The sequence below is a fragment of the Tympanuchus pallidicinctus genome, unplaced genomic scaffold (assembly GCF_026119805.1).
Source record: "Tympanuchus pallidicinctus isolate F22 unplaced genomic scaffold, pur_lepc_1.0 scaffold26, whole genome shotgun sequence".
Taxonomy (NCBI): Eukaryota; Metazoa; Chordata; class Aves; order Galliformes; family Phasianidae; genus Tympanuchus; species Tympanuchus pallidicinctus.
This window is the reverse complement of record NW_026294743.1, coordinates 3859080-3876715: the sequence shown is the minus strand read 5'-3', so window position 1 is coordinate 3876715 and position 17636 is coordinate 3859080. Positions and strand designations below refer to the sequence as shown.

The 17636-nt window shown below is 37.7% G+C and overlaps 1 protein-coding gene across 9 annotated transcripts in view; it reads right to left on the bottom strand.

Moving 5' to 3' along the window:
• The window catches only part of INPP4B (inositol polyphosphate-4-phosphatase type II B), a 264611-nt gene that overhangs the window by 29661 nt on the left and 217314 nt on the right, over positions 1-17636 (bottom strand). For all 9 annotated transcript variants that reach the window (XM_052690049.1, XM_052690053.1, XM_052690054.1 and 6 more), the window contains 6 exons: positions 16059-16231; positions 14942-15065; positions 13794-13911; positions 9473-9613; positions 6367-6464; positions 1388-1500 (listed from right to left, as the gene is read on the bottom strand). In XM_052690049.1, coding sequence (XP_052546009.1) covers positions 1388-1500; positions 6367-6464; positions 9473-9613; positions 13794-13911; positions 14942-15065; positions 16059-16231 — 767 coding nt within the window. The remainder of the gene's footprint in view (positions 1-1387; positions 1501-6366; positions 6465-9472; positions 9614-13793; positions 13912-14941; positions 15066-16058; positions 16232-17636) is intronic.

Here is a 17636-nt window from a genome sequence, read left to right as displayed (position 1 = left end):
ATTTTACATCAAATATTTATCTACCTTAAAGGGCATATGCATTTGAAAGCTCCCCAAAACACAAGGTCTTGCTTTTCACTTTCAACAGATAGCAAAGGCTCAAGACTCTGCCAGCAAGGGTACATTTCTGCATTTAAGGCAATTACCTAATTGATTTTCACGCTTTCCTTAAGTCTGAGCTCTTTATAAACGCTTATCTGCTTCAGTTTGTTTTTAACCTGCATGTGCAAAACGTACGTTGGAGAAGAGAAAGTTGAGACGGAATTTCTAAACTGTGTAAATATCTTAAGTGTGGGGGTTAAGAGAATGGGGCCAGGCTCTTCTTGCCCATGCCCAGCAACAGAACGAGGCACCAACTGGAAAGCAAAAACTTCCCTCGACTTGCTGACCACACTTCTTTTGATGCAGCCCAGGATAGAGTTGGCTTTCTGGCCTGATGATATGCTGCTAGCTCACGTCCAGCTTGCCATCCACCAGTACTTGCAGGTCTTTGTCAGCAGGGCTGCTCTCAACCCTTTCATCCCCCTGCTTATATTAGTAATGGGGTTTGCCTAGACCCACATGCAAGACCTTGCATTTGGATTTGCTGAACCTCATGAGATTCACCTGGGCTTACTGATTAGCCTATCTGGATGGCATCCAGTCTCTCCTGTATGTTGGCTGCACCCCTCAGCTTGGTGTCATCAGCAAACTCACTGAGGGTGCACTCAATCCCACTGTCAATGTGACTGATCAAGACAGTAAGGAGCACCCAGTCCCAGCCCTGACTCTTGGGGGACACCATTCACCACTGCTCTCCATCTAGATATGGAGCCATCGACCACCACTCAATCCCACAACCAGTTCTTCATTCACTGAACAGTCCACCCACCAAATCCATAACTTTCCAGTGTGGAGAGAAGGTTCTGTTGTGCAGTACCATGTTAAAGGCCGGCAATGCTTCTCACTGAGAAAAATACAAATTCCTCCACTGGAGTGAAACAGCCCCATGCAGCTGCACAGGCGAGGGGCTGCCTGACCAGGAGAAGCTGTGCAGGAAAGAACCTGGGAGATGCCAGCAACATGACCAAAATCACTTTTGTCTTTGAACTCAGGCTAATTCATTACAGACAGAAAGAATCTGTCTGTAATGTAAATGCAAGAAGAAGAGAGATAATAATAAATGGGATGCGAGATCAACAGAACAGAACAGTTAGAGAACCATTATAGCTACCTAGTCTGAGTTTTCCATCCAGGCTCTTGAAATCCATTTCACTTACCAAAAAGCATATGAAAATTAATTAATACATCATGTGAATATATTTGAAAAAGAAAAATATCTGAAGAAATATATTCAATGTATTTGTTAAAAAAAAAAATAATACATAAATAAAAAAAAAGATCTCACCGTTGCAGCCAGCCACATGATTTCTACGTTCTTCCTCTTTTTGGCCTGGATATTTTGATGAAGATTTTCTAGCAATCCTTTTAAATCATTTTGCTCTTGAAAATGTGGTAGACCTGAAAAAAATTAACAACAAAAAAGCAGCATAAGTTTGATCATAATGGCAAAATGGCAAGGTTGATGGCAGTGTTGTGCTAACTAAATGAAATTTTTTTTGAGGAGGTCTATCATTTACAGCCTTTTTTTGAGAAAGTAGGATGGAAGAAACTGGCTAAATCCTTAGAGAATTAAAAAAGTCTTTTCCTGTGTAGTAGGTTGTCCTACCTAAGGGCTTCACACTGGAAAATTAAAATAACTCCAACTTCCATCTTATAAATAGCAGGATTCAAATATTTGTTGTAGTTCGGTTCATCAGCCACTACAAACATTCATGGGAAATGAGCAGAGAAATAAAGGGAATGGTATTTACAGCTGCTTTGATGTGATGATTATTTTGGGATCAAAATATTTACTGTTGTTTTCAAAAGGATGAATTTCATTTTGGTTTTTTAAATGATGCTTTACTTTCTAAAGTAACAAATGTACAGGCAGGTTAACCAGGTTAACCAACATTAAACATCCCCCAAAATGTTACTGAGGATATTCAACAGCCTATCGGGAAATGAACTTTGATTTTCAAGTACAAAACAATTTCAGGCTAACTTTATATCTGAAGTCTTACCTACTTGCCCTGGCTGTGATAGAAAGACTGAAGTTTTATTAACTGTACACACCCAGAGGGAATTCAGAAGTGGACAATTCAATTTCCTCTTTAGTTTTGTGAACACAAAAGGATTTTTCATCTTACCATTATCTTAATTAGTTTTGAAAACAACCAAAACCTGTTTTTCTAAATGATTTTTCTTCTGATAGGGAAGCGGAAAAAAACATCTCCAAAGTCTTAAAAACAGCTGAAATAAGATTTTAACTAAATCTATTAAAACAGCAGTTTTTTCTGCAAATAGATACACTGATTTTTGTTGGTTTTTTTTTTTCCTCCATCAAGAAAAAAAGAAAAAAAGGATGATCCATCCAAGAGGAAAAAGCAAAACAAAAAACACCTATACTTCCTATTCAATTTCAGAGTATAAACGATGTCACTACAGTAACGTAGGTCAAAATCCATTCTCCTAAGCTGTTCACAGCTGGAAGGATACCTCTTATCATCTGGCTTTTACTTTTTATCTCTAATAAATTCCAGACCTCTTTACCTGTGATTCTTAGTCAGAGATAATTTAAATAAACACAAACATGTTCTAGAACAGCTACATTTTCTTATTCATATTGCCTAACACCCCACCTCCCTACCACAGTCCCACTCCACTCCCCCCCCCCCAAAAAAAAAAATCAACATTAAAAAACAAAAATGACAACAACAACACACCACACAGGAAAAATACATTGAAATCTGCTTTGTGAGTATCTTACTGAGGATTGTGTGACCTGAGCATTAGAATTCCTGACCATACAATTAGATAACGCAGAGCATTTAAACATACATCACAACCTGGTCAACTATTATACTTATCCTGCATCTGTTCCTTGAAAATAGATAGCATACAGACAGTGCTCTAGAAAGATGCTTCCAAATTATGGGAATATATCACTAGGTAAACATTTTATTGTATCAAAATACTTTTCCTTTGGCTCACAGCAGAAAATCCATCATTTCAGACAGGTGACTTCACAATAGGTAAACCAATATTATCCTAATTTATAATATTGCCAAGCAACTTGTATCTTGACTGGATGTGACTGATAGCTTAAACTCCTTGTATCACAAAGCAGTATTAAACTGTCAAATCATTCTCATAGATCATAAGGGGGAGAAGCCTGGAAGTGCAGAACAGACTCTTAGACAGCGCTGTTGACATATGTAGTAGTACTACATACATTATGAAGCTATGGAAGAAAATCTTTATTGGCTTGTGTGATTTCAAAGCCTTGCTACATTCCTTTCCACACAAGGGATGCATCTTGCAACAGTGATGTTGCTGTGGGTGCTAGGTAGTGATAAATCAGAGATAGCAAATATCACTTGTGAGACAGCTTGACGCTCTTAGCTGCTTAATTGAGTTCTAAGGTACTCTTTGCAATAACATACGTCCTACTAAACAGCAATCATATTTCTGTACTCTATCATTAACTTTTTACAGCTATTTTGGTGTCTAAAACAATTTAATTGGTCGGCATTTCTGGTAAGGATCTTTCTTGGGGCATATTGTAACTTATTGGGTTTGCAATATCCTGTTGGGAGAGGAATCAAGTGACAGGGGAATGGAAGACTAGCAGTGTGTGTACTCATCTAAAGTTAGGAAGGAAGTCAACGTTTGGTATACGCAGGCATGAACAATTAATTTTTTTTTTGTAATGAGGAACAGAGAGAAGGCTTGAAAACACAATGAAAAGCTCTGCAGTGAGAGAAAAACTAATAGCAAAGACAGCAATACCTTCGTGGGAGGGCAAAGCTTTCTTCTTTGACGCGAAATATGCAAAGTGAGGATGTCTAAGGATGGTGGATCCAACTGCCTGCCAGCAGAACTGAGAGTCCTCAAATTGGTCTCGTTTTATGGGTTTTATGAGCACAATTTGTAACTAACAGCTTTGTGAAATGGGTCACACGTTTATTTTGTAGCACAGGTCTGGCACTACAGGAAACAATTTGGAAAGGTGCGACAAAGCCATCAATGCCAAATGGCTCTCACTTGACTCCACAGCCAGGGCTGCTGCCAGCTTGTGTGGAAGTGCATCTCCTTAAGAGCTGCAGCAAAGAGGTGCAGAAAAGGGGAAAGAAATGAAGTACTCCTCTGGGTGAACACCTCGGAGGGCTTCAGTTGCACTTTTCCCCCTCTCCCTTAACAAAAAAGCAAAATAAAAATTAACTAACAGAGAGATAGGGATAATGAAGGAAGGGGCTGGTTTGAAAGGCACCTTCCTCCAAGCTGCGTTACATTGTTAAGCTTGATAGTGTATGCTGATGGATACCTCGCCCTTGAAGTTTGCTTAGATAACAGGAAGAGCTGTACAGTATCAATACCATGTAATTGTACAGAGCAACCAGGAAGAGCAGTGGAACCAGAAGGTAATTCATGTTATGTAAAAACTGGCACAACAGCCAGACTCAGCTCTCTGAGGCAGAGAAAATGCAGGAAGGCAATAAAAACCAGAAAAGACAGGATGAGCTAGACAAGCATAGTTCTTACAAGTCTGCACAGTCTGAAAGAAGTCCAGGAAGACGGCGCAGCACGCCAATAACCATTCTGGAGGAAGGCAGTACAAGATTAGTTCTTGTCAATGAAAAGGACCAAATACTACCTGCATGTAAATTTCTGCTTCTACGTAATCAGATTCATTTAGAAAGCAGCAGATATACATTTGACCTAATTCCCGATGAGGTTAGTTTTTCGGAACTTTTATTGGGAAGATTCCCCCAAACAAACCTCTAACTTACTACATAAGACTTTCGGTAGAAAAGATAAATATCAGAGATGTGAGTGGATCAATTGTCATACTGCATACGCCTAAGAAACACAGCTTGTTAAAATTATTAACAAATAGAATCTACTGAGATGAAACATAGGCACATATACATACATATGCAGCACCACATTTGGTAGAACTACGAGCACATACACAAAATGGAAATCAGCACACATAACCAATACATGTAAGAGAGCACAAGCTTTGCATAGTATTCCCCACAAGGAATTACAAATGCCCCCTAGCACAACAGCAGTTTAGATTCAGAGATAGTTACCAAAGAGTAAGGGGCAGAAACCTAAATACAAGCTGTTTAAAAAGAGGCTATACAATTTGCAACTTAGGGAAATGTAATTTAGCCATTAAGACTGGTTTAAGAGGATTATAAGGATGCAAAAGGTCCTTGTGTTTGCTTTCAGGAAAGTAAGAGAACAGTATGCCTATAATACCACTTACCCATAATATTTGAATAAAGGGCCTATTCTAATAGAATCACACTAGTAACATAAATGACACTGTTAAGTTATTCATTGCTTATATCTATACATTTCTCAGTGTTGTTTGCCATACCTTAATATGAGGGCTGCTCCAGAAGTAATGCCTCCTATTTTATTTTGTTGGCCCACAACATCAGAGGCAGATGGTGGAGATATGGTAGTAGAGGCTGAACCTTCCCACCAATATTCTGTTCCATGTTGCAGCTGTGCTGAGGGGCACTCTGACAAAATGGCATCTGACATAAAAGCGAGCATGAAGCAAACGAGTGTCACTGAATTCCTCCATGTGGAAGAAATGGCACCCACTCACATTCATCAACACATCAACATTTATGAAGACCTAACAGGAGATATGAGCACAGAGAAGCAGTGGGTGGTGCATTTAAGCAGTGGCCACAGTATCAGTGGCTGGCGCAGGTTTTTAGAGCGCAGCATGCAGGCTCTTGTTCACAGCCAGCAAAAATTCATAGCTAATGGTGGCAACTATATTGAAAAATAGCATTTTGTAGCTTAGAATTTGCTCTATCAAACAGTGCTATTGTACTCTTTGTATCTGTTGTCATTTCCATAGAAATAGGAGGCATTACTTTCGGAGCAACCTATGCACATACTCAGAAAGAAAGGTGGAGGGAATAAGTAAAACTGATGAAAATTCCCAAGGAGTACATCTGTACAAATATAGTAAGTACGGCCTGTCCTCTATTTAAATTATTAAAGAACATATCATATTAATAATTTAAAGGAGCTGTCTGGTTCACCACTACTGCATTTCACTCTCCCTGCCATTTCTGCTATGGCCTTGAGCTCAAACAGGCTCCAACTGCTTAATCTTATGGAATAAATTATAGGACTTAAGCCTAAACCTAAAATCTGCATATTAATACTGCATTCAAAATACTTCCTTACAAATTTTCATCTATAAAGCCTTTTAAAAGCTATCTGGATATTGTATTATGTTGTACTCACAATCAGGAGGCATTTTTTCCGTAAACAGGTTGTAATATTCTTTTAGAAGTTCTAAGTTTTCTTGGTTAATGTTTTCTTGTAAAGTGGTATCTCCAAACCTATAAAATCAAAGTAAATGATGAAAAATGTGAAACACATGGCCATTAATCCATCAGAACGTTTAAATTGTATGAAGAACTTGAATTTCCTTTTCCAGTGTTGAATGTATTAAACTTGGTCAAACATACAATTATTCATCTTCCAAGTGATTTAGAAGTAATATTCAGGAATGAGGTAACCATCCACAGAAACTTTTTCCAAACCATATGGACAGAATAATTAATTTACAGACAACGATTCAATAAAGCACAAGTTTCCACTTCCTTCACAAACCCTGAATAAATGCAAGGGCTCTCTGTGGGAATTTCAAATGGCACTTGGGCAGAGTACAACTACTAAATCTCTTACTGCTGCTGCAGCTGCTTAGCTGCTTGATATTTGTCATGGTTGACACTGAAGCCACACACAATGAAGTGAGGCAAGTGTCATGAAAAATATTATAGAATGGCTTCACTTGGAAGGGACCTCAAGGATCACCACGTTCCAACCCTCCCTGCCATAGGCAGGGTGCCAGCTGCTACATCAAGTACCAGATTGTCCAGGGCCCCATACAGTCCGGCCATAAACATCTCCAGGAACAAGGCATCCATAACCTCTCTGGGCAACCTGTTCCAGTACCTCACCGCTTTCCAAGTGAAAAACTTCCCCCTGACACCAAATCTAAATCTTCCCTCCTTTAGTTTAAAATCTTAAAACTATTCCCCCTTGTCTCCCTCTAAATACAGGAGTGCCATAACCAGGTCTCTCCCCACACCCTTCTCCAGCCTGAACAAGTCCAGTTCCTTTAGCCTAACTTCAAAGGAGAGGTGCTCCCTCCCCAATCATCTTTGTGGCCCTCCTCTGGGTCCTCTTCAAAAGCTCTATATCTTTCCCGTTTTGGGGGCCCCAGACTTGTACACAGTACTCCAGTACTCATGAGGGCAGAGTAGATAGGGACAAACACCTCCCTCTCCCTGCTGCCCACCCCCTCTCCTGATGGAGCCTAGGATACCACTGGCTTTTCCAGGCTGTAAGAACAGATTGCTGGCTCACGTTAAACCTTTCATCAACCAAGACAAGTCTTTCTCAGCAGGGCTACTCTCAAGGAGTGCTTCTTCAACTTTGTATATATATCTGGGATTACCTTGACCCAAGTGCAAAACCTTCCACTTGGCTTTGTTGGACCTTGTAAGGCTCATAAGGGCCCACCTTCCGAGTTTATCGAACATTTCTTCCAAAACACATGCATCCTCTATTGTGCTTTATAGAAAGTAAACATGTTTACATTTAATCAATACTGCACTGCAAACAATTTATCACAAGAAGTTATTCCTGTTCTCCTATTGTGTTCCACTAAGAGTATCTTCTAACAAAAAGCATGTGCAGTGTTCCCAATTGCGGAGATGAATGTGCAGCTTCAGGAGTCGAGCAGTGATTTTGCTAATTTCTATTTCTGCCTAATTTCTGCATCTGTAACTGCATGCAGAAAACATGTTTCTGCATGGAATAATCCAACTGACAGACACTTATTAAATTTTTCATTTATGGCTTGTTTTCTTAGGGTAAAATATAAAATCACCACTGAGAATAATGCTACCACACTTCCTGTTACTTCACATTCAAGCCAGTTGACATCTTTTTTGGACTTACTCCTTGATAACTCTGCAGATTCAGGCTATTTCTACATCTTGTCAATTTTTTCTTCAGGACATTTGTAACAAAGTCCCTTCCCTGCCTGTCCCACGCTCATGAAGTCTTACAGACTTGTTTCTTGGTTACCTCATACTCCTTTTCTCTCTTTCAGAAAAATGTGAAGAATTCACTCACAATTGTTACCAAATTGATTTTGCTTTTTGTATGTCATCACTGTAGCTATCTTACTTAACTCATAAAATAGCTTTCCTACTAAAAGCTACTTCCATTTTCAAGGGTGTTTCAACTTCTCTAATTAACTTTACATCATTTTCTCTAGTAAAACATTTGCTTGTACCTCCATTTTCTGATTCAGCCTTCATCTCCCATTCAAATTTTATACCTGACTTTCCAGCATATCACAGTTCAGCCAAGTCCTCTATAAATATCCACAATGCTATCTGACTGCATTCTTTAGAAGACTTCCATAATCCCCTTTTACTCTGCTGTATACAAAAAGTATGATGTCAAACTCCTGTAGTGCTGTTTCTTGCCTATTGTCCAAGCTAACACTTTTTCACTATGCTTGTGTATTTGCTCACCTACACTTAGATAGCTTTTGGTTTGAGTTTATATTGAACACTGCCTGAAGGAACATATTTCATCCCCCATGTGCTCTGTAAAAGAATTGAGTAAAAGGAAAAAAGTAGTCATCTTCTTGTAGATGTTCATCTTGCAATTTTAGCATTGTACCACTTAGTAATTTAACGTGACCAATAGATAACAGTCTCTTGAGAGAGAAATATATATATTTCTCTCTCAAACGGGAAAACTTTGACCAAGATTGTACTGAAAAATTGCTTTCTAGCAATTCCTCCAGAGGACTAATATTAACACATTATAATTTTACCATCAGCCTTCATGTTTCTATGAACATATCATTAGCATACTCTACACTAGTAATTAAAACTTAATTCTGTTAAAAATAATCAAACTCAATAAGTTCAGAAAAGGTTCTCTTCACGGTTTATGATTTTTTTTAGTACCTTCAACTCCACCTCTAAGACACTTAGAACTCAAAATTTTTGAACTTCAGTTGACTTAAGTGCCAAAGCACTATACACAAACTTCCACATGTATCATCTAGAAATACACTTCATACCTACATCCAAGGAAAACCCAGTGCTGGCTGTGTGAAGCAGAGGCACAATGAAGTCCTGTATATGGCCTTTCATACTATTTTGCCGTTTTTTTTTTTTCCCATGGCTTGTACTACAAAGTCAAGCTGAGGTGGTCCAAGAGCAAGTAACAAAAAGTGATTTCTTTGTAATCGTGTGAGAGATGTCTCACAGAGAATACTCAGAAAATAAAAATATTTTGGCAAGCATCTTCTTACCTCTCTGCAAGTGTTTGCTGCTCATTGATTCCAACATTAAAGAGCACTGGATACATGCGAAGTAGCTTTCCTTCTTTTATCTCTTGTGGCAGCAACTCAAACATCTTTGCCGGAAGCTGGACCTCTATGACATAATGCTCACTAGGAAAAAGAAAAGGAACAATAAGAATAGGAATATTGCTTAGTTGGCTTGAAATTATAATTTTCCTAAGTCACTTTTATGTACACTTAAACAAACCTAAGCGAACTTTTAAGCATGCAAACCAGTTCCATCTTTTCCTCTTAACTGTGTTAAAACACCAAACGTTGAAGATCAGCTTGCTTGTTCTAGGAGTACTACAGGCTTATTTGGAAATAGGTAAGTATATACAGTTACATGCACTTGACATGACTTCTTCACTGAAGTGAAAAAAGGATTAGAAGTGAGATGAGCAGAAAAGTCTTCTACTACCAAAATACCAGTGAGAACACCCCAACTTTTAAAGAGAATCTTCTGAATTACAAAAAACAACTTCCTTCTGGAAGCCAGAACTTGAGATTCCTCCTGCTCACTCATAATGGTCTCGATACAGAAAAAAACCTTCATAAAATCCCAACGCAAAATTCAGAGAGGGCCAAACGATACCAAAGAGCCTTCCTACAGAGCTCACTTCAGTATGGCATCAAGAAAAAGAAATATAACAACAGCAGTGAAGGAGGATCTATAACCTACCTGAAGAAGGTAGGATTCTCACATGATGCATGCAAACTTAAGATGGAAAAGGATGGATTTTGTTCTTTTGACTTGACTTAGTGTTTTTTGTTTTTTTTTTCTAAATAACACTGTTTGCTTCTACTAAAATAATTTATCTTGAAGTCTCTCAATCAATCACGTATTTGCTGAAAAAGTCAAATAGAAATTTGAGTTCCCAGATGTAGAAGTTGGAGGGAAAAGGGGAAGGCAGAAAACTTTACAGAAAAATGACAAGCTAGATAAACAAGTGTCACAATCTCAGAGCATGTGCCCTGACCACACATCTGAGAACATCATAAACCGTGTTCAAAACAGACTTATGATTAAAAAATAATTACATGTGGAAAGGGCAACAGCACATGCTTTGATACGGTCTAGACCTACTGCACAGTCTTTGAGCAAAAGAGAGATACTCCACATTAAGGACATTGGCAGTAGCCATAAATGGAGGATATGTGACTCAGAGGTTTTCTGTTTTAAGTAATTCATCCATACGAATGATGAGTTAGCAAGGATGACAGTAAGGGACGCTGAACTTAGTACAATGGCATTCATCCTCAGCCTGCAAACTACCATTCCTAGCTGCTGTGAAGTTACTAGAACCTCCTTCCTGTGATGCAATGCTTTCAGGAGGTTGAAAAAAAAATATTCGCTTAGTTTAATTTCAAGAATGTATGTTACTGAACCATAAACATCTTATAATCATTGTTTTATGTGCATTTCACATCCTCAAAATCACTATACATCTTTCAGTGTATAACGTTCCTCAATGTTGACCTTTAGCCATGATAAATTAACACCGGTATCATTTAAGAGCCTCTTCTTACCTTAAATTAAATAAATAAATTACATCTGTTCAAATCTTAGAGATGATCCCTGGTAAAATTGCAACATCTTTAACCACTTTCATAATTAGAACAATCCTCTTTTCATCATTTAAGAAAAAGGCTATTCAACTATGAGAATAACTCCAGAAATGGCTCTGAAGTCATGTAGAAAGAAGAAATAAAACCAAACTACTGACAACTGGAGAACCTGACATTCAACTTACCAAAATTTTACAAGTTCTATGATTTTACTTATGTAAGGAGTCTAAAGCAACACATTTTAGTTTTACTTAGTTTCTTTATGACTAATTTCAGTGCAAATGTACTAAGCAGTTTTGACATGTAGTGGCCCTACTATCCATCTTGTTTTCCAATACAAAGGTGAGAAACCAAAAAACAAAACAAAAAAATAAGTAAATGGTTTTTTAACACTTAATGATCTCTCAGACAGAAAGAGAAACAAAACAAGCAATAGAAAAACCCTGCATGTTCACAAGTGTAAACAGTACATTATCATTTATTTGTCAACTAATTCTAGAAATTTAGGTATTCTGTATTTTCTTCACTTAAATGTAACTTCTTAAGAGCACCCCTTCTATTTGCCTTGTTCTCTTACATTTGTTATTATGGCAAAGGATAGATAAATACTTTCAGTCTCGATAAAAAGCTTCCCACAATTAACCCCATGCACGTGAGGGCCACGGACTGGAGTTATTTGCAGTCAGCTGCCAAAGCACACACAGCTCATTGCCATAAACACAGAACAAGTCATTTACATGCACCCTTGCTTTGCAACAGAAAAAAAAAAAGTAAATTCAGCCTCTGTATCTCAGCAGGGAGATGCTTTAACCAGCCAAGTGACAACTGTTTAGATCACTTCAATGTAGCTGCAATGTGCCAGCCTGCTCATGTGCTTCACTGAAAACACTTCTATCAAGCCCTGCAATGCCTCAAAGTTCAGGCACACAATCATATATGTGCTAACAAAGCGTTTTATGGAAGTGCTAACTAGTTTTGTCCATAAAAAAGCATGCAAGCACCTGAACTTTATTCCACCAGGATGGCTGCAGTCAGCCACCCATGCTAGTGGGTGAACACTTCTCAATGCCATGCTGTTTGGTTTGCTTTGATTTTTATACATAGAATCTCAGTCTTCAACCGTTTCCCTCAAAAATCAAATAAGTGAACACTCTGATTCTGCAAATTAAGAACCAGTAGCTTTGTGTTCTGCCTTGCATTTCTACAGTTAATACGGTGTGCAGTATTAACTGTAAAAATGCAAAATGTTGCCTTATTTTATTAAGCTACATCATATAAAAATCACCTCCAGAAACAACCACCAAAGCAAACTAAAAACTGTTGATTCTCTAATCATTCACTAGCACATACTCAGTTTTTCCAGTCTTCTCTTTTTACAACCAGCTTCCAAATGCTGTTTCATTACAGCTCTAAGAGAAACAGGGCTCCATACAAGCCTTAGATGGCTTTCTTTTTTTGTCTGATATCAATTCCACTGAGTTAACTCTTGCCAGTAAGTACAGTACAAGAACCACACACAGCAAGTCTTCTATAAGAATGAGTACTTTATCAACCCAAAATGCTTCAGGGGCAGCTTCGGGCTTGAGTCTAGCATAACCAGGAACTCCTTGTGTGACAGTTCAGCGTACTGCAGCAAAGGCAGCAAGCTTGTAAATGTAGCAGCTAGGTTTTTGACAAGTTTGACTCGTGTGATTTACAGAATATGAATTTCTTCTGCCTATCTGTACATCATAATTATTCTCAATTAGTCCCGATGTGTTGCCTATCATACTCTGGCCTTCCTACTATTTAGTTTGATCCCTTCTGGATAGGCCCATAGGATGAGAATTAATCATCTAGAATAATTAAGTAAAACAGTTGTGAGAGCCTCCTTCAGAAGAAACACTGTTTCTAAAAGTTGCTGCTTTGAGCTGAATTCAATTTACTGTCGGATTAAGAATAATAATAATAATATTAAGGAAGTGATTTCTGCAAAAGAGAAAACATTTGGAGCTTCAGCCCAGAATAATACCAAAGAGTAAAATCCCATTCCTCAAGTGTAACCACCTTTTAAACCCTTTTCAAGCCAAGATCAATCAAATATTTCAGTTTATGTACTAATATTCGATACTGCTTATGTCAGATGCATGATGTGCAATGCATTAATGGCTTCCCACAAGGACTCCCGATGCTGCATGTGTTCTGAATGATCTTCAGCAAATACGACAGGCTTTGTTCTTCAAAACTGTCCATTTGTGTGCTAGTCTTTGGCATCTGAGTTACTCAATTTTCATCTTAAGACAACCAAGGTCTAGCTCTTTGAAATGAGATTTCATTTGTCATGTAACTAAAAAATTCAAGTTACGGTCACCTCCAAATAAGGTATATTTAGTTAGAGACCACTTCTGTCAATACTGACCTTGTCATTATTTTTTTGGGGGGGAGCCTGGATATGAAAAAATACAACACAAATTTTACACACAATTCAGACACTGTCACAATTAACTTGTATTAATATTTGGAACTTATAGGTCCTCATCAAGAAAGCAACACAGAGCCCATATTACCGATAGCTTTAAGAATGCCTCATATTACCTCATTACATCTCATTTGCATCATGAAAAATAAATCTCTTGTACTTTCCATATAAAAGAACTCAGCAGCAAACAAATCACTGTGTGTATTTTCAAGAGCTACCATTTAGAACTACCTGCTGTGTGCTGCAGGAAAAAACAAATCTTACCGCCTTCCAGTTATAATAGGCAAAAAGTCTTCTGATTTGGCTTCAATGACTTTAAACATTACTTTCTGCAAATCTGAAATTCCCACAGCCATGTCTTCGAGCATCCCTGCTTCTTCACCTGTATGGAAAGATCACAGAAGTTATTTAACAGAGAAGACAGATCAGTCACTGAATAGGTTACAGTAAGGCAATGCAGGGATTATACTTCCCAGTCAGTGCATCTAAAAGTCACAGCCCCAAATCCACATTCAAGTAACCTACATAAAAGCAGGCTGATTTTAAGAACTGCTGACAATTCCCTGTGGCCTAGATGATAACAACGAGTATTAAGCACCTCTGAAAATCAACCTGTTCTATATGTGCATGGAATAACTTCAGAAAAGCCTTCTTTTGACTGTTCTAAAAGTGTTTTTAAAGACTGTCCTGCTGATGGAGGACAAAGGTTTTAAGAATAACAGTGAATATTGTGTAAATGGAGTCTGATAGCAGTCTCCAAGAGTGGAGATGCAACTGCTTATGCAGCAAAGACCTGCACAAATGCTAAATCCTTCTACTTAATCAAAAATCTCTATTCTGGGGAAGTATTCCGATACATCTGGTTCAAACCATTTTGAAATGAGCTGCAATTTCCCTCTCCAAATATCTTTTAAATAAATATCAAATGATGGAACTTAAAACAATTTAGGCATTAAACAATTTTCAAGTTATCTTCACATCGCCAATAATGACACAGGGCGCAGAATAGTCAGTAACTACTTACATGTTCTGTTTGGGTTAGCTTCATAAACCTATTTTGGATTAGGTCAAATGCCTCTGCAAACAGTATCTGTCAAAATCAAGAGATCCCCTAGCTGTACTGATGAAGCTAACCTCCTGTATTTAAGGCACTGCGGTTCAGCACTCTGCATCAGCTACTACTCCTTGAGAGAGTGAAAATAAATTAAGTAATTTATGATATATTACATTGACAACAATGTATCAATGGCTTCAAATGTGCCATGATATAGAAGCCTATGTTCTCCTCAAGGTATTATTTCTTGATTAAATAAGCCAAATTTCTGGAAAAAGAACCAAGATTAAAATCAGAAACTCCTGGGTAAACATCTAGTTTGCATGCATAAGGAATTCTGTCCAGGAACTCTACTTACTATATGTGCTTAGGAGTCCTTCATATTGCACAAGTAATCCAACAGTATGAAGCTGTTGTAAAAATCCTTGATCATGTAAACCTGTGTGCAGCTTGATTATAAACCCACAGACCAATCCAGCAAGCTATAAAGACAATAAGAAATGTGAAGTCACATCAGTAATATTTAGACACTTCAGAAAATAACTTAGGTATTTCTACTTAGCAACTACATACATCACTTCATATTAGTCTATTGGTGAGCCACTTTGTGGTATAAAAACAAGTAAAATATTCTTATATTCTTAATATTGCAAAACTTTTTTTTTTTTTTTTTTTTTGGAGTTTATATTATTTACTCTGTCATAAATGAGAACAGAACCTTCCATAACAGAATATAAACACATAAGGATGTGAATTATAATAGATTTTGATGCAGGTTGGCACCTAATGCAAGCATCTCCTTGCTCATCACACCCTATCTCCTTAACTGTGTTAGGAAAAACACACAGTATCTTGAAGGAGAAATTAGACAACTCATTTAGAGGCAAGCTATCTGGACGGCACCATCTACAGCAGAGGATCAAAATAACTTCACCTATTTACCATGAGAAGACTAGTCTGAAGAGAGACATGTGGACAGTCTTCAGACACATGAAATACTGATTCAAACAGAAAACAAATGATCTATAATTCATTTCCAAGGTGACCAGGGAAAAATTTCTGGCTGCTGCTCGAATAGCAGCAAGGAACATTCAGGCTAGACTTGAGATCCTTGCAGGTAAGGATACTGGCATACGTAATCTGGGAAGACTGTGTCTATAGCTTTATGGATCTTTCTTTGTGCAAAGGTGATAGATTATGTAAGATATTTCAGTTTATAGCAGATCGATTTCTGCAACTCAGTGATTCAGTTAGTATGGATTTCGATTTACTATTGATTTTTCTAACATATTATAAAATATTTAGGTGGATGTAATGGAATAATACATGAAAAACTTGTGTTTAACTTGGAGGAAAAAAAAAACAAAAAAACAACAAACCAACACATATGCAGGCATAGATGTTCAATTAGAGCAACACTAACAACATCAAAAATAGTCACCACAGTAGAAGATAAGTGACATAAGAAAACCTACTGCTTGACTAAAGACAATGTCTCTCCTTAGGGTCAGCATCAAACATTGTGGCAAACCACAGGCAAGCTCCTGGAGCAGAACAAACGCCATGGACTGCTTTGCCCTAGTGACCACCTCTCCCATGCAATCCTTCAGTGTAATCACCAGGGGATAAAGCTGCTCATACCAGTCACCTAGAACAAGACAGATCATTAGTTCCAAAACAGGAAAGTAGTAGAAAAAAAGTTGGTTTTCAGATTGGAGAGTGAGCTGCAACAGAACATCTTAGACTTCTGGTAACACTACAGCTCTATTCTAACCATTGTGGGTCTGAAAAAACAAGAGAAACGACTCTAGCTTACCACTGAGATGAGGGATATTTTTTCTAACAAACTGAATTTCTCTGAAAAGCCTGCACTGAAGTGTTGTACACAGAGCATTTTGGGGTAAGAGTGAAAACTCATTTAGTGCGACATGAATATGATGGAGAATCTCATCTTCTATCTAGCACTGACAACTCAGATCTAAGTAAATTAAATGCAGTCAAATAAGAAAAAAAAAAAAAACCAAACTCAGAAAGAGCACATATTGAAGAAAGAATGAGTGCTGGAAGGCAAAACAGAAGAACAAATAGTTACCTGGGAAGGATATTACCTATTTAATGCATAGGCTGGAAAGATAGTAACCTTCAAGTCACATTCTTTTTTCTTTTTAGTTTCTGCCTGTATTCCCTTTAAATAGAGATATTGAACTCATTATTTTTTTTAGCCACTCTGAACAGAGAGATTTCAAACAACTCTATAAAATGTTTTGCTCAGTTAAAATGAACGTTAGGAATATCAGGAAAAAATAGGCCGTTGAAACGTATGAAAAAAATGGGACTTATGAATATATTAGAAATGATAGAAAGTGATAATGAGGAATGGAGGAAAAATAGAATAGCTTACTCAAAGTTGCCCAATTACTTAAGCTACTCCTGCATTTGTCAAGATATAATAAAAGCAGACCTGCACTGTACTTATCTACGGTTTTGTTCACCCCTCTACAATGAGCAAATAATAAAGAAAAAAATGTTCTCTTTCCGAATGTACCTCTCTTGCTTTCATTGTTGTAGTTTCAAAAGAAAAAAACCTACGCTTGAGAAAAATCCATATAAAAACAGGGAGTGTAACTGACCTAATTCTGTTCATCTCTAAGTCATTTAACCTGTAGAGTAGTGTAATTAAGAATCAATGATAATCAAAATTTGTTCAATTTCAACTGTAATTACGTATAAGATAACTGCATATTTTTTCCGGTAACAGAATCTGAATCGGGTCAGCAAGAGCCTCATTAGCACTAAGTTCTTTAAACAACACCACATAGCTGCCTGCTGCAAAGTTAATTTGGCCATGCTACAGAAAAATACGGAAACAGATAAAACTGTAGCCAAGACAACAGAGAGAACTTTGAAAGCTAGGAGGAACCGCAAAAAATGAAGCCACAGGAAGGAACGAAGAGGAATTTAGAAAGAGTGGTCAGAGAACTAACTTGGATTGCTTTGCGAACAGTGCCTATGTGATGAGACAAACTGTGTTTTAAGAGGCATACGTATCTCAG